This window comes from Podarcis raffonei, chromosome 9 (assembly GCF_027172205.1).
Source record: "Podarcis raffonei isolate rPodRaf1 chromosome 9, rPodRaf1.pri, whole genome shotgun sequence".
NCBI classification, from domain to species: domain Eukaryota; kingdom Metazoa; phylum Chordata; class Lepidosauria; order Squamata; family Lacertidae; genus Podarcis; species Podarcis raffonei.
In genome coordinates, this window is record NC_070610.1 from 2,921,668 (window position 1) to 2,946,626 (window position 24,959).

A 24,959-nucleotide genomic window follows, 5' to 3' on the forward strand; every position below is an offset into this window, starting at 1 on the left:
CTTTCCAGGTCATGTGGCCAGCAGGACTGAGCCGCTTCTGGCGAACCAGAGCAGCGCACGGAAATGCTGTTTACCTTCCCGCCGGAGCAGTACCTGTTTAGCTACTTGCACTTTCTGGCGTGCTTTCGAACTGCCAGGTTGGCAGCAGCTGGGACTGAGCAACGGGAGCTCACCCCGTTGCGGGGATTCGAACCACCAACCTTTTGATCAGCAAGGCCAAGAGGCTCAGTGGTTTAGACCACAGCGCCACCTGCGTCCCTTAATCTAAAGAGATTACCAGTGCATTGGAGACAGTAGTTGGGCTATCTTTGTCCAGATAGGGGCACAGCTCAGTCACCAGCTAAAGCTGATGGAAGGTGCTCCAGGCCACCAAGGCCAGCTGAGCCTCAAGCGACAGCAAAGGCTCCAGAAATGCCACCGAGCTGTGTACCCACTTTTTCAGAGGGAGTATAAGCCCATCAAGAGCAAACTCTCACCACCTTACCCATAGCAAGGGCTGCAGGTAAGCTTTCCCGGTTGGCGGTGTCTGCCAAGACCTTCAAGATGAGCTCCTTATTCTCTCAACTCCTTATTTATGGAGGAGGAAGGATTGTCAGATGAATTTGCCTGTAGTAACGGTAAGCGCAGAGAGGGGGAGAGAAGGAAAATGATAGAGAAGAGTTTAAAACATTAATCTGGATGCTATGTTGAGTTGGATGGATTCTCAATCTGAAATGGCGGGAGGTTAAAGCATTCTTCAGGTGTTGCAATGCAGTGCATGGGAAACTTGCAGTTGGGGGGGGTGAGTGCTGGTTCTGCCAGTGTCGCCATCCCACTCGTGACAGTGTGAAGCAGTGCACCTCTTGTGAGGCTTCTCTCACATCCTGTAACTTGGAAAAGTGATATACCTGCAAAAAAGGGAAATAAGTGGGTCATGCACAACAAATAGTCACATCCATTGCACAAATCTTAGAAAGTTCCCATGAATCAGGGAATTAGCACCGTGGCAGAGGGATGACTTAAATAATGCCCTTTCTCTGCACCTGTCACGTTACCTCCCATAGGAGACTGTTTTAATGATGTGCTGCCATCTGGTGGGCAAATGTGATTCAGTTTAATTCCTTTCTGCATATTGTTTGCCTAGTACAATGGTACCTCAGTTTAAGAACAGTCCAGTTTAAGAACGATTTAGTTTACAAACTCCGCAAAACCGAAAATAGTGTCTTGGTTTGAGAACTTTACCTTGACCTAAGAATGGAATCCGAATGGTGGAAGGGCACCGTTGGCGCGAGGCCTCATTAGGGAAAGCGCACCTCGGTTTAAGAACGGTTTTGGTTTAAGAACGGACTTCCAGAACGGATTAAATTCGTAAACCGAGGTACCAATGTATATCATTGCATTTTGGAATTTTCCAAGATGACTGTCTAATATGTGCCCCAACCATTATTGTCATTATGTTTCTTTCCTGCCTTTCACCTGAAGGTCCCAGGGCGGGTACAACAATATAAAATGCACCATTCATTCAAGATATTTGTCCGGAAAATCTTTATGCTGCAGTATTACTGAAACATACGGAGCATATTGGCATTTGATGTCTCATATTCCCAACATTTATTATTTGCCCCTGGATATATTTGGTTTAGCCTAGCCCAAGTGCCAACAAAACAGAAATTTACAAAACATTATTTAAGAGTAGTACTAAAAGTTTGCTGTGGGGCAGTGTGCCACCTCCACTGACAGCTGTAATCTCACAGTTCAGGGTTTCTTCCCATTTAGTTTGATGTGCAGTAGCAGAAACATCACAGCTCATAGAAAGTCCATGCCCTTTACTCAGTAACTTTTATCTTCTCCTGCTTTACCACCAGGTTTTCCACATCTGTAGCATCCCACAATGGGCAATATTTTGTCATTAAGCAGTTAGCTATATTTCTTAATTGTAAATTAAGAACCAACCCATAACTGCACCATGATTTCAGATGGCCTAAGATAGTCTTGTCTTCCATTTCCTTGTTTTATTCTATTTCTGGTAAACTGACATTATTTCCACTTTGCATTGACCAGAAATGTGGCACAATCTGAGGGAAGGAAGGGGTGAGCCCAGGGCAAGGCAGAGACAGTGGCCAATTGCTGCGAAGATTGCCTTTTCATTTGGGGGACTGGGCTGGTAGGACTTCCCCTTTCCATCTTGGAAGTTCCTTTTTCACTTCAGCTCTTGTAGAGCTTTCCAAATGAAGAAGTACTGAAAGAAAAAAGACTTCCTAATAGGACACCTCATGGGAGGGAGAGCTAGAAACCCCTGGCTTTAGTCGAGCTTTCATTTGTAACCTGTTCTCCAAACCAAATGCAAATCCCTTTCCACCAGTTACACCTTAAGCTTTGAAAAGGACTCTTCCAATGACATCAGAGGTCACCTATGCTGAAGTGAGGTTCAAGAACAACGGGCCTTCATCTGCTGAACCCAAAGGTAATGATCTGCCGGTGGGGTGCAAGGGCATGTGTGCTGGGGTGTCGGCAACTGAAACGAGCCTCTGGGCGCTTCTTCCCCAGTTGTGTTGTTTTAGGACAGCTTGGCTATAGAATACCTTTTCAGTTTTCTGATCTACTGTTCTATTTAAATTCAGAGCAGGCAGAATTCAGACAAGTGTATACTTTTTTAGTATGGAAACCTAGCAGTGGGAAAACATTGCTGGCTGTTAGAAAATATGACAGCAGTCTTACAATCTATTTTTTAATTACAAAAAATGCTTATTACAAGATTGAACCACTCCATAGGACCAAAATAATTCTTTCTTGCATCCATCCAACCAACCAACCAACCAACCAACCAACCAACCTGTAAACCCAGGGGTTGGCAACCTAAGGCCCATGGGCCACAAGTGGCCCACGGAAGTTCGTTTAACCAGCCCATGAGCCACCCACAAACTGAGCCACCGGCTCGGCGAGTCCCCGTGTGCTGCGCTAAACCGACGCAGCGTGGGGACTCGCTTCCATGGCGCCAGAAGCCGTGTTGACGCAGACGCTGGAAATCACTGGCGCACGCACAGTCCAGCCCATGGAGGGATCTCGGCCCAGGTGAGGTAAACCTTGCTGACCCCTGTGTAATCCCATTACTCTCTTGGGATATGTGGGAATTTGCCAGTTGGAGGAAACAGTACAGCCTGGATCCGAATAGTGCAGCTTCCTTTGTCAGAGATGAACAAACACACACAGAAACTTGAGGAAGGGAGGTGCATTTATATTTTTGCCACTTGGTTGCCATCCATTCCTTTCTGATAAATGCGAGATTAGAAAATGCTTAAGAAGTAAGATGGAGACCTTCAGGTGTGCCTCACTTTAATGGTCTCTGGTAGATTATTATTACTGGCTGGTGTCGTTATTTCTTAAATTTACTCTTTGGACTTAATGATCTCAGCAGAGCTTTCTGATATTGCAAAATAAAAATCCATAAACAAGCCCGATCAAAATTGGTTAGGATTGTATGCCATCTGCTCTTCACTGACCTCTGCTGGCCGATGGAAAGGGGGTGCTTCATCGTGGAAGAGACCCTAGGCTTGCCTGGGCAGGCAGTAAGCAGCCACCATCGGATCTTTCATACGCAGCAGAGAGCAGAAAGCTACAAAACTGGGTGCTTCAAAGCAGGATTCAAAGTATCTGCTAGATCCTCAGCTACATCATCCTGGAGCTAGAGTAGCAAAAAGTTCTAGCAAAATCCTCCCTCCCTGCCAGTTTTCTGCCCTGGCTGGTGAGAGCCATCGAGGGTCTGAGCTGCAGCACTCAATCTTTCAGACTGCCCCCCTGCCAGACCCCATGTAGAAGTGCCTTCCTCCACGTCTAAAAACGCATCACAGAGGTTCTAGACGATGGTCTAGGGGTTCTAGGCTAGTCCCCTAAATGTTTCCCTGGCACCTCCTTCCCAAAGCCCAGGAAGCTTCTGCCCGGCCTAGGAAATAAGGCACGGTGCCCTGATGGGGTCCAAGAGCTCTCCTGGCTTTGGGAAGGACAGCATCCTGTCAGAGGCCTGTTGCCTCCTTCCCAAAGCCCAGGAGGCTTCTGCCCAGGTTAGGGAGGGAAGCGCGATGCTCATGTGCACGATGTCCCCCCCCCCCAATCTCCCTCATAAGCCTCTGGCCCTAACTGTTCCCCTATGAAAAATTTCACCCCACCCCACTGATTCTCGAGTATCTAGGTCTTAACCAATCTCCTAAGAGCTCAAAGGAAATGGTCATGGCAGGCTTTCTGAAGGAGCGATTCTCCAAAGAGGACTCTGCCAAAGGGAAGACCCTGCCTGGTTGGTCTAACATTTGATAGTCATGGTACCTAGGCCCTCAGGGTGGCTGACTCAGATTGGGGGCAGAAAACCTTTTCCCTGAGGAAAGGTTATCATGCTTAGGGCTTCTTCATTTGGGGAAAAGGCATGATAAGAGGTATATAAAGTGGATATGTGGAAAAAGTGGACATAAATAAGTTTTCCTCCATCTCTAACAATACCAGAACTCAAGGTCATCTTTAGGAAGCTAGCTGGTACAAGGTTTGGGGCAGACAAGAGTGTACTTCTGCACAAAGTGCATGCCTGAAGTGTGGAAGTCACGAGCATTAGGTGGAGAAGTAAGACAAATTCACAATGGTAAAGGCCATGTTATCATATTCAAACTGGGAAAGTGACCTCCATTGAAAGGTGTGACGGCCATGTTTGACACTGAGTACTGGAGACAGTCTGCCACTGAATACTAGTCTGGGGAACACGAGGGGAGAGAGCGCTGTTGGCATCTGTCTGTCTGGCCTCTGTGGGAAATGGCTGCTGGATGAGGTTGTCTCTTTCTTCCATCTCATGTTCGTGTGCCATGGGCTGCTTGTCCATCCATAAAAGTATGGCACTTAAAAACCTTTCTTGGGATTTCCATCTGGAGACACGTAATCTTCAAGAAGATGGCACAAGGAGCCTTTTCCTTTTAGAGCATTCATCAAGCAGGCTAGAGAAGGTGCAACTTAACCGGCAAGCATCAAGCAAAAAATGGCTTCAAAGGCAAAAACAGGAATGGTGCACATCTGTTCTGGACTAGCGGGTCTGAGAAATGAACAAAAGGCTATTTTTGCCTAAAAAGCCCCACTTCCCCAATATTCCATACACACGAATGTGCATGTCAGCTTTTTTGAACACCAGCATTCCACAAATTTCTGGCTGCCAAGCAGAATCAACTTGCATGATGTGCTAATGCCCAGCAGAATTATAGTTAATGGGGAAATACACTCAGAAACCAATTTGCATAAGTGGCCTATAGAGAATTTGTAATCTTCCCCAAAAATCTGCGGGCAGTGGATTTTTCAAAAATGATTCATAGTCACAAGGCATTTGTGTATATGAGAAGTGCAGAGCAGGCACATAAGAAGCTATTTTAGACAGTCATGTCATTAGCCTATCTAGTTCAGTAGCCAGTGTGGGGGCCCCCAGATGTTCTGAACCCCCTGTTCTCATCATCTCCAGCCGACTATCTTCCCCATGGCCCGAGGCTGGAGGCTGCAGCATTATGGGGAGTGTCCCTCTGCTCTAGACCATCTGTGCTGACTGGCAGTGATATTCCAGATTTCACAGCCCTAAATGGAAATGTCAGGGATCGAACCTGGGATTTTTGCCTGAAAAACATGTCCTCTACTACTAAGGCATGGTCCTAAGTCATTGCTACTGAGTCATTATGTCCCCCAAGCAACAGAGAGTCTTGTTGCACTTTACAGACGGCTGTTGGCATATGGTTTCTAGTGCACAGAACTAGCTTTCCCATAGGTCATTATTCTTCAGCCAGTGTGACTGCGAGTGCAACAGTGATGCAACAGCATGATTAGACATTTTAAGGGTTAACTAGCTTGCACTGAGTGCATTTGAGTAAGTACCCTTTACCTTTGTAATGGTGACATTTTCACTTTTCAGCATCTTCAGGAAGCGAAAAACCACTTAGTACATTCCAGAAATGCAAGCCCTGGTTTCCGTGGGTGGTGTCAGGGTTTTTGATGTTGCTCTCCGTCATCCTTCTTGTTTTCATCATTGGTGAGTAAAAAGCAAACTGAACTTAAGAGAAAGGGGAAGATTCTGCAAAATGGTTGCGTAAAATTTCTGAGTAAAGCAGGGAGAACTAAAGCCTGCTAGATGTAAGTAGACTTAGTAGGTATTCTCTCCCTTTAGCAGAGAGTATGACAGAACCTAAAAGCTCTCCAGTTGACAAATGCCCTTCAAATTGATGAAGTTTGGATTGGACATGTTGTGATGAGGGGTGCACTAACATAATTAAACAGAATCCTCATTCATATTCACTCACTGTTTCCCATCCATTCAGGTAATCTCCTTTTTTAAAAAATCTGGCACCAAAAGGTTTGATAGATCACTTGCTCTCTTGACCATCATGGCTGATTCAGATTATCCAAAGGGAAGTCACTGGTTTGGTTGAGGATACAGTGAATGCATCATTATGTGAGAGAGTGGTGCCTGCTAATCTTAAATAATCAGTACAGTGGTACCTCGGGTTAAGAACTTAATTCGTTTTGGAGATCCGTTCTTAAGCTGAAACTGTTCTTAACCTGAGGTACCACTTTAGCTAATGGGGCCTCCTGCTGCTGCCACGCTGCCACCGATTGATTACTATTCTCATCCTGAAGCAAAGTTCTTAACCCAAGGTACTATTTCTGGGTTAGCGGAGTCTGTAACCTGAAGCGTCTGTAACCCGAGGTACCACTGTAGTTTTTAGTGAACTAGGCAGTGGCAGCTGATCTGGCATTTTTGAAGATGTCCCTCCATTCAGGATTTACTGCAGGATTTACTACAGAGGTGCCCAATTCCAGACTGTTCAGGGGTTCATCACAGTGTTAACACCTCCTTCTGCGGCCAAGCCTTTTTTATTGGACTCTGCAGTATTATATGGTGCTGCTGTTCATTCCCTTTTCCCAGTTATCCTCAAAGGAAGTTCAAAGAAGGGATTCCTCAAAAGCCAGTTTCAGAAATCAACAAAATGGAATTGCCTCCTGAAGAGACCTGAAGGAAAAGGTGAGTCACTATGAATTAGAGGATCTGATGGGCAACAAAGAAAGCCACCTTAGTATGTGACTAAAGGTTAGACGCTTTAAATTAAAAAGTAGAGAGCCACCCCTATTTAAAGGAGCCTCTTAAAAGCAGGAATTGATCCAGAAATGCAGTTGGAATAGTCTGCCAAAAAGTTTTTAAAATATATAAGTGGTTTCTTTTTAAAACAGCAGCAGCAGCAGCAGCAACAACAACATTTAAATGTGTCTCACATAAAAATTCCTGAGTGTATTTGCCTTGATCCACTCCAGAGGGGCTAATATGTCTGCAAATTTTATTCACTTCTGCCAAAAGAAAAAAGTTGCATATTCTCCCATAATAAATGTGGTGGTGATAAAACAACACTTCATTTTTTTTTACTGTGTACTGTTGAGTACCCCCAGAAAAAAGCACTGGTTCCAGTGTTTTGAGAACCACATAACACAAGTGGGAGCTGCAAGGAAATGCTGCAATATGGCATGGTCCTCTTCAGGATTCTAGGCAGCTGGCCATGCCCTTTCCCCAAATACTCCATTCCACCCACTTCCCAGTTTTCCACCCATTCTCCCAGTCAGTCAGCATTCCATGCCTGCTGAACTGTTTCTGATTCACTCTCGATCCCTGACTTAGTTTTTTCTGATCATTTTTTGCAGTTCTGCAAACCTGGAGGTTCCCTTAAGCCTCCTTGGGAAGCATTGCATTGGCTGTGCCACAGCATTCACGGTGCCTTACGCGCCCCTTGTCCTTCCCAGTCTCCCTCTTGGTAAGCAGCAGCAATGTGCTGGTTCCAGCTGCACTTAGTTTGAAAAATAAAGCATTGCTGAGCTCTAGTCTGAGCTTGAATCCTTCACTATTCTTTGCTCCTGAGTGCTGCTTGCTCCTCAACCTTGCCTCCTAGTGCAGGCCAGAATTGTTGATTGTTCATGACTGCTGCTTTGCCCTATCACTTCTGGGTCCCAGCTTCTAGCTCTCCTCAGACTGCTGCCCACAGTTCAGCCCTGGTAGCAGGAAATGGAGTTCCCTTGCTTGTGTGCCTGACCAGTAAAAGCTCCTCCACAGTGTGTGTCTCATTTATCATTTCTTTTCACGATACACATTGCCTTAACTGCTACCACATGCAGTTCAAGTTTTTTCCTTTAGTTTTTAAAGCCCTAAACAACTTGGGAACTGGTTACCCAAGGACTGTGTCATACCACTCTCCTCGGTTGGGTATTGCTAAGGGTACCACTTGCCCCAGGGATGTGCTTAATATGCAAGTACTAGAAACCTGGTTTTTAGGATTGCAGCTCCAGCCCTCTGGAGTCAGTTAGCAACTGAAATTAGACAAGTGCCCAATTAGACCCTGTGTGACCCAGTAGTTTTATGGAATATTAATAGTACTATTGCTTTTAGTTTACTGAGTGTCATCTTTTTTGTTTTGTCTTATTGAGCACTCCTTTGGCCACTTTTGGTTGTGAAATATAATGAAAATAAAAATAAAAATACCCTGCCCATCTGACTGGGTTGCCCCAGCTACCCTGGGGTGAACTTGGGGTTCACAAAGCCTGCCAGGTTAGGACTATATCCCCACTGAAAACCCCGTATGAAATCTGAATTATAGTGCCTATCTGAACATGTGAATTCCTGCTGGTGAGTCAACCCTTGAACAACTAAGAAATAAAAATGTAGACTTAACTCCAAGCTCCTTCCCTCACTTATGGGACTTGTCTGTTGATGTGAACAATGACACATGAGCCCGGAAATTGCTGCTGCAACCTGTGCAATTTCCCAGGCTTCAAAAGGGGAACTCTAGAAGGCTGAATGTTGTCACGTAGCTTTCAGCTGAGGACAAGAGCCCACTATCTTAATAGCAGTAAATGATATGGTGTAGTGGTTAGAGCCTAACCTACCTCACATGGTTGTGGTGGGGATTTGAGGGTGGGGAGAACACTGTACGACACCTTGAGCTCCTTTATGCAAAAAGAAGAACAAATGATGGTTCACCAAAGGAAAGGTGAGTTGAGTGTGCACACTGTGAGCAGCACTCTTTGCACCCCTTTAAATTCTGCATGTCCACTTATTTTCTGAGCCTTCCCTGTGCATATTTTTGAAACAAAATAAAGGATGCGCAATACTACAAATGGAACGTGCAACTTAAAAAGTGGGACAACTTAACAGAATGTGATGAAAAATAGAAAAAATAAAAAGATAAAAATAAAAAGAAAGATCTGGAAAAGGGCTGGGAGTGGGTGGGAGAGACCTGTTTCCAGTTGCAACAAGATTTCAGGTTGCTTCTTGTTGTCTCTGCTTTCCTTACAGAACCACAGCTGTCATGTTGCATGGGGGACCTAGAGCAATTTGGATCCAGCTGCTACTATTTCTCCAAAGACGAAGGGACCTGGAACAAGAGCAGGGCAGAATGCATGAAGAAGGGCTTCGACTTGGTGATTATAAATTCAGAAGCTGAGCAGGTGAGCTCAGTGGCATAGCATGGGGATGGCCCCAGGCGCAAAATTGTTAGGGGCGCAAAATGTCAACACCCAGTGCTGCCTCACTGGGCACCGTTGAGAACAGCTTCTCCATGTGAACCAGGAAGTGACCTCTCCAGACAATAGAACAACTCTTCTTTTCTTATCACTGCAGCTGTTATCTCCTGTGTGATGTGGATGCTTTTAGGAAGTTGTATGCACATGCGCTGTCCATTTCCCTCCCTCTCCCACTCCATGTGGTGCTGGGTGAGCTACCGTAGGTCAGCCTTCCCAACCTGGTGCCCTCCAACATGACCGTTGGGCAGGGATGATGGGAGCCATCCAGCAACAACTGAAGGGTTCCAGGCTGGGGAAGCTTGTGCTACATTTATCATGCCTGGAAGCAGAATGTTAGAAGAAGAAGCATTTCTATCTCCCACCACTCAGCTATATTTGTGGTCTTTAGTTGCATTGGTGTTTACATGCTACGACAGGCAGCCTTGGGTTTGGGGTTTGTTTGACACAAAAGGATCCCCAAAGATCTCTGCTCCACAAAGACAGCTAACCTGTATAGACTGCTCTGTGATTTTAATTAACTGAAAGTTTGGTTCACATTTTTGTGCAGGGTTTTCTTACAAACCATACCCAGAACAGTCAAGTCGAAAATTTTTGTATCGGTCTCACATATCAGAAGGGAACAGATCAATGGCTTTGGGTGGATGAGACTCCTCTTGACCCCATGCTAATGTGAGTAATACTTACATAGTAATAGTTATATTTAGCATTTATATTGTGCTTTTCAAATGTGCTTCATAGGCACATTGCAGATTGGGATGGCAGCTGAGGTTGAGCAAATACTGCTTTGTGTTGCAGAAGGCCAGGTGTGCCAGCTTGGCCCTGTGACCACGGGTGCCCAGCGCCATGGGTGTCATGCAGCGTTTATGGCCCTGGCACTGAAATGTGTGAGTGCCTGGCCCCTTCATGGGGAATTTTCTGGGTGCTCGGGCAACCAGGGTCCCAGGGGTTTGGCAGGGAATTTCAAACTCTCCATATTTCCTCTCACCAAACAGTCGTGGGATAGGGATAGCACTGTGACAGAACCCTTGTTCTTCTTTATTTTGGTAGTTCACAGCATTCTGGAGTGAATACTTTTTACAAAGTTAGGTGCTAGGGTTTGCTTTCATGTGCAGGAGCGCCAATCAAATCCAATATTATGTGTGTCTTCACAAAAGGCCAAAAAAGGAACATATTTTCATTTGTGGTGGGAGTGCCCTCCGTCTCAGATGTTCTGGTTCAATTTTTTGTTGTTGTTGAAATAAGGAATATTCTTAGAGAACCTGTTCCAGCTATACCTCAAATGGCACTGATATTTTAAGGTAGAAAAATTCAGAAATAAATCTATTTACTTTGTTTTACTAGTGGTAGCATGTGCTACTATGGAAGATATTAGAGGAATGGGACATTGGAAAATGGTGGGATAATGTTTGGAAAACAGCTATACAGGAAAAACTTACATGGCGTGTTAGATTATTGTCTGGTAGGATTAAGCCAGAAAGCTTTGGGGCAATTTTGAGAGATCTTCTTGAATATACCAACAGGGCACAGCTGCCACACTCCTTGACAGCAGCTTCAGCATATATGTGGAGTATGTGGCAATGGTAGGGTTTTTGTAGAGTTATATTGATAATTTTATGTGTCCCAGTTTCCCCATCTTTTTAGCTCATTTCCTATGTTTATATTCTTTCTGTGACATATAAGATACACTAGTCATCTATATTATTTACATCTACTGTCCATCCAAACATTATTCACCATTTCTCCCCAACTGTGCTTTATTGTTTTCTAAACTATTAGTTTAGAGTATTTTTAAATTAATTGAATTAAATTAATTAAATTAATAGAGTATTTTTAAAAAGGCAAATAGAGATTTGGTGGGGTGAGGGGGATTGGTGCAATGCGTGGCAGAGCTATATACCTATTTTTCCTTGCCGCCACCACCACCACCAACATAGCCATAAACAAGAAATCTACAATCCTGTCGTAATATATAAGTAAAAATATAGAGAGAGGATTAAATAAAAAACATATTCACCAGCGCTGGTGTCCCTGGTAGCAATTAGAGAAGCAGCCTGAAGTCATTCAGACTCCAGTCAAGCTGGCTTCTCCAAATTCAGGCAGAGCCAGGTCTATGAGAATATCTTGAGGTAAGTATTTTCTTATTCCATGAGAAGCATATTTACACTGTTATTTTCCTTGGATATGTCCTGCTTGTTCAGCATGATCTTTCTTTGGGGTGCTAAGTCCAAAACATCATTTTTTGTGCTTCTATTATCCGTTTGTTGTTGTTCTCCATCTTGGCGTCTGAAAACTAAACTCTCAAAATGGCTCCATTTCTGTCCTTCTTGACTTGTTCGTTGGAGACCTCTTTGATTTCCTGAGAACCCAAAGTTTAATGAGCCTTGGGTATGCCTTGTGCTATTTGGACCGATGTACAGGGCTTGTCTATTAAATCCTAGCTTTGCATCCTTCTTTCATTAATTGTCTTCTCTTTCAGGTTCTGGAGAAGCAAGGAACCTAGTAATGTTGATGAAAACTGTGTTGTCATGCATATAGGTAAGGGAAAAGACAACAAGATGAAGAATAACTGGAATGATGTCCAGTGTTTAGTGGACAAGCATCATTATGTTTGTGAAACAAATACAGTATCTTTTCCCATGTAAAGGATGATCTAGAGCCAAAAGAACACTTCAAGCTATTCATCATAGGCCCCTGACTGCACAGACTGAATCCATTCTGAGCATGGGCTCCACAGGAGAACGGTGTGCATTCTCATTCCACAATTGTGCTCCAAAAGAAATGTAATGTATATAAATTTTCAAATGATAGGGAGAATCCAAAGTTCAGTAGAAAGTGATTAATATGTAGCCGTAGCATGTAGCTCCAGCCCTAACCACGTCTTCTCAGAAGTAAGTTCCATTGAATTCAATGAGATTTACCCCTAGGTAAGCGGGATTAGGATTACAGAGTAGGAGTCATTCCTGTAGCAGAATTAATTAATTAATTACAGAGTAGGAGTCATTCCTGTAGCAGAAGTAATTCTCAAAGTGTGAGGTTCTTAAAGTGTTCTCTCTGGCACCATGCCAGGTATCAAGGTGTATGTGTTGAGATATTTCAGCAGGAGCAGCAAGATTTTCAGCAAGGTCTAAAAGTCTACTTTTGTATACAGTGTTACACCCCCCCAATCTCCAAGCAGTGCGAGTTTCTGGGCGCTTGCCTAGGGTTCATGTTTCCTTTGGAAATGAGGCACAGCAGAGACTGTGGTGTCTTTAGGATCTATGGTTTATTTACACATATATACAACCTGAGCCTCAATGGAGGGGCTCCCAGCTTTACACTCCAAGAGGGTCTTGCTTCTCCCATAGATGCAGCCCTGGTTTCAAACAGACACAGCCATCCTGCCTGTTGCCCTGAAACTTAGCTTGCTCTCCCACCCACACAACTCCTGACTCCCAGGCAGCCGCCTAGCTTGCTTCTCCGTTGCATCGCTACTAACCGACTGAAAAACCTTTCCCCCTTCAATCCTGAAACACTACCACTTCTGCCTTTTTCTCCGCTAACTTACACAGAGCTCAGGGAGAAGGGCCCCCGCCCCTCTGCCATCTTTGCTACTGGCTCATCAGCCTGCCTTTGTTCCCTGCTGATGGCCCCCCTTCTCCCACGCAATTTCTTGTGCAAGGAAAAACTGATTTGGCCTGTACTTTGGCACTGCTAAACTCAATACCTGGCAGCCCATCTTAATGCTCCGAGCATTGATTAAACTCCAACACCCACTAGACCCAGGAATTCAGGGGAGTCAAGGTGCCCACAAACGCATAACAATATTAAAAGATATAAAGATACTGAGCCTATGATGGAGGGGCTCACTGCATTAGCACCCCAAGAGGGTCTTGCTTCCCAGCCTACAGCCTGCCAACTTCTGTCTTCTAGCTCACCTAACTTCACTCTCAACTCTGAGCTTCGTCTTCTAACTACTGGTGAATGAATGAATGAAACTTTATTTGCGTTAGCCATTGGCCATAGCAATAAAAAAGCATTACGATGTACACAAACACAATAAAAGTCAATTATAATAAAACACAGTTTAGGGTCCTGAATCATCAGTCAAACAGTGGATCTTATTCTGATTTCCCCAGCTAAAAACCTCGCAACCTTTGCTATCGTCTGCTCCTCTTGATCTGCCAGGAGAAAAGGCACTGTGGCAGGGGTTGGACAACCCAGAATGGACAATAAGAGAGGGGTGGGTTGAGGGAGTTGGCCGTCCATCTGCTCTCTAACACAAAGGTCATGACCTCAGCAGGAAGCTAGCTTGGCCATGCCAGAAACTGAATCTTTGCTGGAGTGCCTGATGCTTTACAACTGACTGGCTTTCAGGATATTTGGAAGTAGTGTTGTAAAAGAGTGGCCAATCATTTGTCCTCAGGATGGAGAATCTGCAAATATAAGTTTTAGTGCACAGTTGTAATCAACAACTGTAGTAGTAATCAACAGCAACAAGACGAACAAAGCCTTTTAAAGGAAGATTAGCTGCCAGAATTTGCTGTTCCTTACTTGGTAAGGATGAGAAAGATCCTGCCTCAGAGGTTTTTGGGTCACTTTTGCATCCACCTTAGAGACCTGGGAGACTGTGTGTGGTGTGGTGTGGTGTGGTGTGTGTGTGTGTGTGTGTGTGTGTGTGTGTGTGTGTGTGTTGCCATTTGATACATTTTTGTAATCTCCAAACTGTCCAGGCAGGGAGGAGAGGGGTGTTGCAAAGCAAGACTTTGCAGCCAGGAAGACAGAAGCAGCCATATAGTTATAAACTGGATAATTTGCTTTAATAGCATCAGCCCAGACTATTTGCAGCAGAAGGAAGGAGTAAAGGGGAAAGAGAAACAAAACTCACAACTTGGAAAGGCCACTTGCAGTTCCTTTTTAGTGAGGTTTTAGCGAGTATTAAAGGCTGCTGCTTATTCCAAGAAGGGGAGCAAAGGAAGTGGTGCAGTTCTATAAGTTACAGCTCCAACTTGCAGTGGAGAAATGACTTTACAATGACTAACTGGGCTCTTTCTCTTTGTGAGAGAAAGCCCAGTTGAGAAAGTGGCGGGCTGGGTGCCTCTTCTTGAAAGTGCATAGTGATCATATGCCTTGTCATGAAGTCTGTCAGATGCTGGAATTTTTAGTACACATGATGGTCAAGTGCTACAGATTTTACACTTGTTGCAACTGGAATCCATATTTTCACTGTCATTAAGCAATAGCTTTAATACAGCAAAGTTCGGAGCAAAAGAATCTGCCAAGTGGTGGTCTGGCCGAAGAAATTTTGCAGCAGAGAAGTTGGAGACAGAGCAGTTATTGGAGAAGACAAAGCTAAGAAGGTGGAGAAGGCAAGTCCAAAGGCGGAAGTAAAAGGAAGAGAGGAAGCAGGCAGCATATTGGTCAGAGAAACTGTCAATATATTTAATATTATTGGTTAGAGTACTCATTCTCAAACTTTTTCCTCTGGGCCACACTTTCAGAATTTTTTTTTTGCTCGCAGCACACCAAATTCTTTATTGCTAAGAAACACGTGCGGAAACACAGCTAGGATTGTCCTCAGTATCACTTGATGCCCTTGCTTTCCTTTTGAAAATATTTCTACGTGAATTATGCAAATAAATATTTTGATATTATACTATATTGATTTTCCTTGAATCTTCCTGCCACACCCTTTGAAAACCACTGGGATCGAGCAATCTAGCCACAGGTAAATGCTTCTGAAGCCTGTTGATTTTAAACACACAGTTAAACCTCTCCCACTGAAATAAATGAACCTGAAATAAAAATACTGAAATCAGCTGATTGGATTGTCCTTTCATTCTGCTAAGCCATAAAAAGACTATTGCCACACACAATACAGTTTGAGAGTATTGTGCTATTTATGTTAATATTTTGTCTTGGATAAGCCAAGGCAGGAGGTGGAATTGTAAGGTGTTTGCTCCAGAAAGCAAGAGCTGCTTTAAGATTCATGCATGAAAATACGGACCAGATTGTTCCCTGATATGTTAGCTAGCTGCCAGATTATGAGTTTATGTAGACACAATGCAGAAAACAGTATAAAGAACACCCATAAAAGGAGATGGAGACAGCCAGGTGACTTCATAATCATTTCCACTTTTATTATGTATCATAGCTATACTATAGGACTCGTAACAGGAAAGAGGCACTAATCATAAAAAAGCATTAGGCAAATCATCAAACCCAAATCAGCAGCAAGCAATTTTAAGCGGACTTCATCTTGAAGCTGATTCAATTTAATTGTGTCATTCAGATTCATCCCATTTTACTGTGTCATTCAGATTCACCCATTCAGATCCAAGCTCTTCCGATTCCTCATGGAGACACATACTGCTTCATTGGATTCTCCACCCATTGGGGGAAGGTTCTGGCCAGCTTCTGAGAAAGCTCTTTCTTAATAGGCCACTTCCAGGCTTGAAAGAAGGGGGCTAGATCTCTCTTCACTTGCTGGGAGAACTTTTCTGCCCACAGATTCATCTTGGACTCGTTGTCTTCTGGGATTTGGGTCATTTTTTGGTACTCAGCAAAAATGCGCATGTAGGGCTCCCATCCAAATGCCTCCTGCAGCTGAAAATCAGAAAAAAAGTGTATTCAGTCCCTTTCTTAAGTACTTCATGATGGCTTCTGTGTACAAAGCAAGGAAGAGGTTCCCATAAGTTACGCTCAGAATGCCCTTTTTGTCTAATATTTTGTTGCATGCCACCCCAATCTCTGAGTGGTGCAAGATTCCAGGGGTTCCAGGCACTTACCCAAGGTTCATGTTTCCTCAGAATGAGGGACAATGGAGACTGTGCTGTTTTTATGATATAGGGTTCATTTACACATATATACAACCTGAGCCTACAATGGTGGCGGTCATAGCATTAACAGCCCAAGAGGTTCTTGCTTCTCCCATAGGCACAGCCTTCGATTCCCACAGAAACCAGGCATGGAATGTTAATATACTTTTATTGCATTTTACCTGCAAATATGGTTCCAGTGCAGTAAACAGCTCAAAGTCCTTTAGCTGGCCATTTTTAATGTAATTTTCAATCCTTTTCTTTCTGAGCTCTGGCAGAAGTTCCTCATGGGCCCTTTCTCTTGGGGTGTTCAGGACAGTCTCATTTACATAGACAGACCATAGATTGCAGGTGGCTTCAGTGGTGTGAGGTGGAAAATCCCATCCGGCCTGCTGCTGGTTGTGCCCTAGCTCATGAATGGGGCCCCATAGGCCATTGGCATGTATGGACTGCACATCTATCATCTCTTGCACTGACACCAAGTGAAGCATGATTGGGTAGCCAGAATGCATCCAACCTAAGGAGCGGTGAGTGAGGAGAAAGACACACAAAATAGACCCTTAGGAGCTGAATGCCAAGGAACCAGCTGTAGATAAAACATAGTCTAAGCATGTAGTTGAGGGCCATCCTTTGGAAACCATGGCAACACAAATGGCTTTCTGGTTAGGTGATGTTGTCTCTTGGGAAACATGAGGAAACTACTCAGATTGATGTGCTTAAATGTTGTTGGAGCAGCGCAGGCATTGGCTAAGGCACCAAGTCAGCCATGTTTAGGATTTGTGCATTGGCCTGTGTGCATTGCCTTTTGAGAGTAGGACAGAAGACTGAATTCTCTTCTATCTTCCATTATGGTTCCTAGCCTCCTTCCTACCAAAGCACTTGACCCAATCCAAACTTGCTTAGTTTTAGTAATGTGGTTGTATCATATGGCCTCAGGCTATGCCTCATTATAACGGAACACTTTGACAACTAAAGAAAATAAGAAGAGACCTAGTCCAGCAGCTTGTTCTCACAGTGGCCAACTAGATGCTTGTGGGAAACCAGCTTTTGTGAAAAGAAGTGTTCGTATAGCAAACAGGCTTTTGTATAGCAAAAAGGTTCATGTGGTCTGAGGGAGAATGACATGAAAGACCTTTGGGCAAGGAGGACCTAAGGCAGTGGTGTGGAGTTGCCTGGCCTGTGGGACAATCTTGGCCAGCCAGTTTGGCCCACAAGACCATTAAGAAAACAACCCATCTGTCAATCAGCTGATGTCACTGTGATGGAGAGTATGATGTCAGTTGATGGTTTCAATTATTCAAGGTTTTCCTCCCTCTTGCTGAAATGGAGGCGTATGCCCCTGGTTTTGGCAGCAGTTTCAATGCAAATCCTTTGTCATTGGGAAGGTGACTGGACTAATACTCCTGCTTAGGAGTATCTTCCTCCTCTCCATTTTCCCCTCCAACTTTGGGACTTCAAAGCATCAAAAGAGTGGACATCTTTGTGACAACTGGTGATTTGACAGGTGGCTCCACTCACCCATCAAAACTGGCCAATCTTACTAAGGATCTGACTTGTAGATCCAAAAAAGACCCGTACCCTTGACCTAAGGGAAGCTATAACTGTACTCTCACAGGGCGATACATGTAGATTGCTCACTGCCAAGCCCTAGGATGTGAAACGGGTGGCACAGATCCAAGGGAGTCTGGTAGAATGCCAAATTCCTCTTATGCATGCCTGGCCCTTCAGACTACAACTCCCAGAAATCTTCAGGGGTAAGTCAGGAGAGTGAAATGGCTAAATAACTAGCTAGCTTAAGTTTCCAGCACATCAGTGCCCTCTGGACTGCTTTTCTAGAATGAGTTGCACTTGTCTAAAAACTGCTGCATTGTGCAAAATGCCACTTTCAGCCACATATGTATGAATTTTTAAATATTGTACTTGCCAACTGATATTTGAACATCTGCCACAATTCTCTCTGGCCTGGGGAAAACAGGAGGGACGGATGCTAACTTGGCCACTGCCTTCATCATGTTGTCCCAGATGGTGAGAAGAACCCCAGGATTGTCCATAGTCCGCACATTGTCTGCTGGCACTGTCAAAATAACGTTTGTGGTTTCTAGCTCAGCCCAGGGAGCAGGAAAGTGGCGGATAGTGTTCTGCCAGGCAGATGTGCTGGTTTCACCTAGTGAAATATTTTAAAGGGAGATGTTTATTTTGAAAAAACACATTGCGTACTTTTCCATTATGCAGATAACACCAAGTAATTAGGCAAGTTCATTTAAAAGAAAAAAAATAACCAGTCTCTAAAAAAGAAACTACAGATAACACTCTTAGGCAGTATTTGCATCCATTCATGGAAAGAAGGGGATTCACAAGTCCTGGGGTGCCTCAGCTGATTCCACCATCCTTTCAAAGTACAGGCCAGGTGGCACTTCAGGCTGAAGATAGCAATGGATGTCAGGTTCATTGCAATGATAGGAGGAGCTGCAAAGTGTTCATAAGTGGCTGCAAAGAGAGGAGCAGTTCTTGGAAACACCAACAGAATTTAGACATGGCAGCTGGTCCTTTGGAGATCCGTTATGGTTACAGGAGTTGCACAAAGTTTGCTCAGATATTACAACAAAGGTGAAAACAATCACACATGATCAGGTGTGGCGCATGAGAATGTGGCTTGGTGGTGGAACAGAAGAACCAACCCACACTCCAGGCCTGCCCCACACACTGTTTGTTAAGGATTAATGTGTGGGGTGGGGTGGGAGACAGGCTGAAATGGTGCAATAGTGAGGCTATGGCACTCTGAACATATTCAAAAGTACTTTTTAAAAATTGTATCATATTACTTTATCTCTCTCCCTCTAAGAAGAATGGCCAAAGAGGTAGGAAAGTCTAGAGGGGGCAGTATCTGCAAGATTTGTTTTTCTATGAGCAGCACCAGGCAAGAAACTGGCAGCATCGGACTGTGTGCACCTGCTGTGCTCTGCGGAGCTCCCAGAATGCAGTGGGGCTCCTACCAGCTTGCCAATTCCCTTACGTCTGAATTCAGATCCATTTCCCATAGTTCAAAGAACATTTCCAGGGCATCCCTATGCAAGTCTACTCAGAAATAAGTGCCACTGAGACTTCTGCACAACCCGTAGGTGTGTACTTTCCTTCTTACCATGTTTGTAATAAGGTGCCTGGACCGCTCCTTTGATGGTAACAGAGATCAGGCCCACCGATGACTTCTCTGGCACAACGATGTATAAGAGGCCACCCCACAGGCTGGAGACTTCCACGTTCTGAGCCTTAACTTCAAACCTCCTTGTCACTACAGGAGCACGTTTCAGCTCCTCAGCATCACTTAAGTCATCCGAATGACAACCAATCTGCACCTAGAGAAAGGAAGTGTGATGCTTCAAATCAGACTTTGCCACAAAAGACAACGGGCCATTCAACACTGTTTGGTCTGCTGTGTCCCTTTGGCATGACTCCCATCTTGAAACAGATGTGTTGATACTAAGTTAGAAAGATCCAAAGATAGAAAGAATCCATTTCCGTGCAGTACATTGATTGTCTACTCAGCAGTGAATTTAATTGGGATTTATTCCCAGGTAAGCCTTATTCCCAGGTCTTACAGATCAGGGTCAGTCCTCTCAATCAGGAGTGCCAATATTGGGGGGGGGATCAGGGAATGATGTGGAGCATGCACACCATTTGTATGGCAATGCCTATTAACTTGGGGGAAGCCTGGCACCCTTAAATATTTTTTTGGGGGGACAAAGACCTCTCAGCCCCTAGGAGTTGGCTCCTATGCTCTCAATGATTGTCTTCAACAAACAGAAAGTGGAAGAATGCAAGGTATAGCATGCTAGAGGTACCTGTTGTGTCTTCTGACACAATAATTTCACAAAAAATTCCAGCCCCCAAAGTAGATCTGAACCATATAGTAAAAACAATACAGAGTCTGTTGTTTGCAATTCAGCTGAAGTTATTGCAAGTTGGTTAGCACCTGTAATTTAGCACCGATGGCATTGTAGGGAAATAGCAAGCTGGCTGTTTTCATTGGGGGGACATAGAGGCCCGTGCTTCTCCATGCTTCATTTCCTGCAAAGAGGTCAAAGCAGTTGAAACACAGAGTATAAATCAGTCAAAAGTTGTTCGGTACAAATAAAACAGTTTAGTTAGCTTTCCTTTTCAAAAATACTTTCCCACTGAGTCCAAGACTTCAAACTTTGTATAGGTTAACTAGAAATTTTACTATATAATCCTTGGAATGTCTTGTAAGCAACAGGAGGATGCCAATTTCTTTGGCTCTGATTCCACCATTTCTCCAAAACGGCGTCTGTGCTGCTCCTGCACGGCCCCAACGTTGTTCAGAAGTAATTCTCTCTGGGTTTGGTGGCGCTTATCCCCAGAACAAAGCTTCAGGAAGCTGGACTTTATTAGAATTCAGTTAGTTACCATCTTTCCCAGAGAACATATCTGCATATTTACATATTCTAAATAGCCTGTGGTTTGTTGTAAAGAGAGGTCCTGAGTATACAAAAAAAACATCCCTATTAGACGGCAGCATGAAGCTCCAGTTACGTCATTCCCGGAAGTCCCACAATCAGGAGCCAAATGAGAAATGGTTTTCAGAACACCGTTCACCTTGCACCCCCTATTTCAATCCAAAAGTTTGTTGTGTTAACCTTTCAGCTCAGCAGTAATTAGTATTTATTCACACATATTGCAGGTGAGGAATGAACTGAGTTTTGCCTTGCTCAGGGTACTATGACTTTATGGCTGAGACAATATTTCAACAAGGCCCTTCCCAGCTTATAGCAAATTCTCAGGAAGTCAGATACTGTATTCAGATAGCTAAAGCCAGCAGATCAAGCAATGAGCTGAGTGAAAAATCGAAAATACTTCTTACCATTATTCTTTCCATTTATTCTGATAGTTTGAGGAGGGGAAATAGGGTAAGTTGCTCCAAGCTGTTGATTCAGGCTGGGCGCTAGCTTCTGGAATTCTGGGGAAACGTTGTAGAGCTCTGAAGACAGCTTGATAAAAAATGCCTCCTCTGAACTGGATTTGATGGGGTTGCTTGCACTGATCTCAGGAATTCCCCTGGACTTCATCAGCTCCATCAGATCTTCATGCACAGAGAATATAGTAGGGGATTCAGCAGCTGGGATCTTTATCAGTGTAACCAAATCTTGTCCTAGCTTCTTAAGCCATGAGGAATATGGTGACTTCAGAGCTTGGCGGTTCTCAATGTGTTGCTGGAATTGGAAGAAGGCTTTCCGGAAGTGATAGGCCAAAGCAACTTCTCTGGCTGGTCTAGCTGGGAAGATTTCATCAGATGAGCTGATGTCATTTCCAAGGATCCCAATTCCAAATTTCTCCAGTATTTTGTTTCCTGGAAACTCAGTAATAATACTGGAACCAGTATTTTCAGCAGCACTTGACCAGGCTTGTCCGCCAATCAGGAGACCACCTCCTTCAGAGACAAACTCTTGGATTTTTTCCACCTCTGTGTCATAGTAGGCTGTGCAGCAATACACACTGAGGCCGTCTTTAAGGTCTGTTAGCTCACATGTGATCTTCGCTTGATCTAGCATGGAGTAAAGGTCCTGGAGATAATCTCCAACCCCCACCTTTCCTCCCTTCCCAGAACTAAGCCACCGGATTGCATTGAGGACGAAAGGTTTCATGGATGGTGTGCTAAACAGGTTTTCATGAGCACTTACGATAACCCGTCCCCTCCCATAACGAGCAGCTGCAAGAAACGACTGATTGGCATCATCTATGGCAATTGGAAATGCCAAGGTTCCATGGATTAGCAGCTCAGATGGAACACCATCCTGAATCTTGAATTCTTTCACTCCACTAAGTAGAGCTGTTAAATCACTTTGGGTATCTAATCCATGCCTAGAAGAAAAGCAATATCAATTCTTATCATGAGGAGTAACACTATATGGCAAAACAGCATCTTATTGTCCTTTCTGAAGGATCTCAAGAGAGTCTTACAATTTCACGTACAGTATATACTTTCAAATACAACAAATTGCAGTTTTGTCACTAGAATTTATATGTAATTTACTGCTGGAATTCCTTGCTTTACATTTTCCCTAGCAAATTCCTTAGACTTCTACAGTGGCAGTTCCAGAAGAGCCAGAGCTTTTCCAATGAGAGATGCGTACATCCCCCTGGTGTGATGTGCTCTTTTTGCTATATGGCCAGCAAAGATGCAGGAGGAAACTTGGCTTCAGTGATTATCAAAATCATTCTTTTGGGCGCAGGGCTCATCCTGACCACCAGTACCTTACATGGGCTGGCAGGTGAGCTGGCCTGGCTAATTTGTATGTAACTTGTCTTTTATTCGCATGTCCCCCAAGGTAGGTTTTGGGAGGGGGAAAAACCTCTGGGAACTTTTCTGGGAACCTGAAAGGTGGTGTGTGTGAGGGAGAGTTTTACATCCCTGACAATCTTTTCTCACACAGGTTTGAAATCCAAGCACTGTCAGATCCCTTGGCTTCTCCATTACATCCCAGAAGAGAACATGAAGGCTCTGCACCAGCAACAACTGAGAAGGGAAGAAGCGCACCTTTTGTGGAGGACCCTGTGCAGCATCTGACTGCTTCTCCTATTGTATGCAGGGGAGCCCCATAATTCAACTACATCCAATAAAGAGAAATTAAAACCCTGCAGGGGGAAAACAGAAGGAAGGAAAGGCAACCTGGATTTTGTCCCTGGAACATTTCGTATCCGCCCCTTTAAGCTAAAGGCTTAAATCCATAATTTGTGGGCACTCCTACTTCCCCCAGGTCATTTTAAGCCCTGAAATTGGTTCACATTAGCCAATATTTTTTGACAACCCCTCCCCTGGGAGAACTCACTGGCATGGCAGATAAAGAGGTACAAGTATAGAATAATATAATCCCAACTTCCTGCAATATGTGAAACACAACTATTATGAGCAATTTAATCCTCAGTGCCTAGCAAACAAGTCACAGTAAGTGAGACTTTGATGGACACCTAACATCCCCTCTTAGGGCCAGCAGGAGAAAGCTCTGCTGAATAGAATGGGAGGCTGCCCTGTGTGCCAGCGAAGTCTTGCTTTTTTCATTGCCTCCACCTCTACCACAAAGCAGACTTCAATTCTTACCTGTGTTTGGTCACAAGTTTTGCATATGTATGTATGTATACGTGTGTGTGTGTGTGTGCGCACAGGGTTTTTTTAAATGAAAAATGCAGATAAGAGGTTTACTCACTGGGTGATAAGTGGAATCCTCGGCATTTGTGCGGACACAGGGAAGATCCCATTGCCTCCCACGTTGCCAGTGAAGTACACACCAGCCACACTCGCCACCTGGTTGCCAGGAAACCCAAGCAGCACGTTCTTCATGCCATGTTGACTTGCCCAGTACCAGGCCTGCCCTGCAATGAGCAGGCCCCCACCGCTCTTCACGAACTGCACAAGGTCATCTGCGTGCACCTCCTCATAGGCATCTGTGCAGTAGACTCCCAGGGAAGACCCCAGCGCTGCCCCTGCCTGCACTTTCACACCATCGCGGAGGAGCATTTGAGAGAGGGAATCCAAGCTTGCATGGACACCCACCTGTGATGCCCCGGAGGGCTTGAGCCACTGCAAAACATTTCTAATGAATGGCAAGAACTGGGGAGTTTTCAGGGCATCTTCATGGGAGACAACTACCATGCGCCCCTTCCCGTACTGGGATGCAGCAATTAGCACTTGCCCATTTGCACTCACAAGGACAGGGAAAGCTTTATCTCCTGTAAGCAGAAGTTCACAAGGCTGAAACCCCCCACTAAAGTCAAAAGAAGGAACGCCCTTAACTAGAGCTGCATAAGAATTTTTGAAATCCATGTCAGATGTTTAGAATGGATCGTTGAATGATGGAGCTGAAAGAAAGAGAGAGAGAGAATGCAACACATCTAATTAGCACCTGCAACTCCCCGCTACATCCATACGTCCCCATAAAAAAAATTAATGAGTACAAAATCTTACCAAACTTGAGTTCCTCTCTAGAACTGCCGGTGCACAGTGACACAGTTTGGGTGCCTTTATACCCAACAGCTAGCTTTTTTGGGGTGGGGTGGGGGGAACACAATGGGTGTGGGAGTAGCTTTAGGCCAATCAGAAGCCCATGCTAAATACCTGTCAGTAAGTTAGTAACAGCACTATAATCCCCTTTAAGCGTTTCCTTGTTTCTGTACCTAGAAATGGTTAAATATAAAAAAGCCGTGGTTTATTGTATTAACATGTCCAGAATTGCAGAAGGAAAATTAAACCCCTTTTGAAATTAAATCCCACCTGTCTTACCTACTAAAGCTGCAACCCTAACAAGACCTACTAGGGAGTCAGACCTGTGGAATATAATGGGACTTACTTCTGTGTAAACACACCTAGGATTCCTCAGTCAGTACATCTGTGGGAAACTCTGCTGACCATTCATGTCTGGCCAATGCCTTCTGTCAAAAAATTTACAGACGAAAGTATCTGTGCTGGTCTAGGGACCTGTGTGTCTTACTTTTGAGAAGACGGTCTTTTATCTGTAGGAGCCCTCTATTTGAAAGGCACTCTGGGGGTGGCTCAGTTTAAAGTAAAACTCTGGCCCAGAGGTCTCACCCTGATGAAGCAGATGTGAG

The 24,959-nt window shown here is 44.4% G+C and overlaps 2 protein-coding genes across 2 annotated transcripts; one reads left to right on the forward strand and one right to left on the reverse strand.

The window, feature by feature from the left end:
* Positions 1–1,953: 1,953 nt before the first annotated feature.
* Positions 1,954–12,509, forward strand: CLEC4A (C-type lectin domain family 4 member A). Its single transcript, XM_053402713.1, has 6 exons — positions 1,954–2,443; positions 5,903–6,019; positions 6,914–7,009; positions 9,323–9,474; positions 10,097–10,218; positions 12,026–12,509. The coding sequence occupies exons 1-6, from the start codon at positions 2,374–2,376 to the stop codon at positions 12,189–12,191; spliced, it is 723 nt and encodes a 240-aa protein (XP_053258688.1). The 5' UTR covers positions 1,954–2,373; the 3' UTR covers positions 12,192–12,509.
* A 3,131-nt stretch (positions 12,510–15,640) lies between these two features.
* LOC128420894 (TRPM8 channel-associated factor 2-like) lies at positions 15,641–24,347 on the reverse strand. The gene is made up of 8 exons (XM_053402926.1): positions 24,319–24,347; positions 23,561–24,212; positions 21,220–22,217; positions 20,314–20,408; positions 19,483–19,696; positions 18,268–18,507; positions 16,526–16,860; positions 15,641–16,131 (listed from the first exon to the last, which is right to left on the reverse strand). Exons 2-8 carry the CDS (start codon positions 24,175–24,177, stop codon positions 15,880–15,882), a joined length of 2,751 nt encoding a protein of 916 aa, XP_053258901.1. The 5' UTR covers positions 24,178–24,212; positions 24,319–24,347; the 3' UTR covers positions 15,641–15,879.
* Positions 24,348–24,959: the final 612 nt, after the last annotated feature.

Coding starts and splice junctions, on each gene's coding strand:
- CLEC4A (XM_053402713.1), top strand. CDS start 2,374: ATGACATCAGAGGTCACCTATGCTGAAGTGAGGTTCAAGAACAACGGG. Junction 6,020..6,913: donor CCTTCTTGTTTTCATCATTG/GTGAGTAAAAAG, acceptor CCCTTTTCCCAG/TTATCCTCAAAGGAAGTTCA. Junction 10,219..12,025: donor CCTCTTGACCCCATGCTAAT/GTGAGTAATACT, acceptor CTTCTCTTTCAG/GTTCTGGAGAAGCAAGGAAC.
- LOC128420894 (XM_053402926.1), bottom strand. CDS start 24,177: ATGGATTTCAAAAATTCTTATGCAGCTCTAGTTAAGGGCGTTCCTTCT. Junction 16,861..18,267: donor AGATGTTCAAATATCAGTTG/GCAAGTACAATA, acceptor ACCGCTCCTTAG/GTTGGATGCATTCTGGCTAC. Junction 16,132..16,525: donor CACTGGAACCATATTTGCAG/GTAAAATGCAAT, acceptor TCTGATTTTCAG/CTGCAGGAGGCATTTGGATG.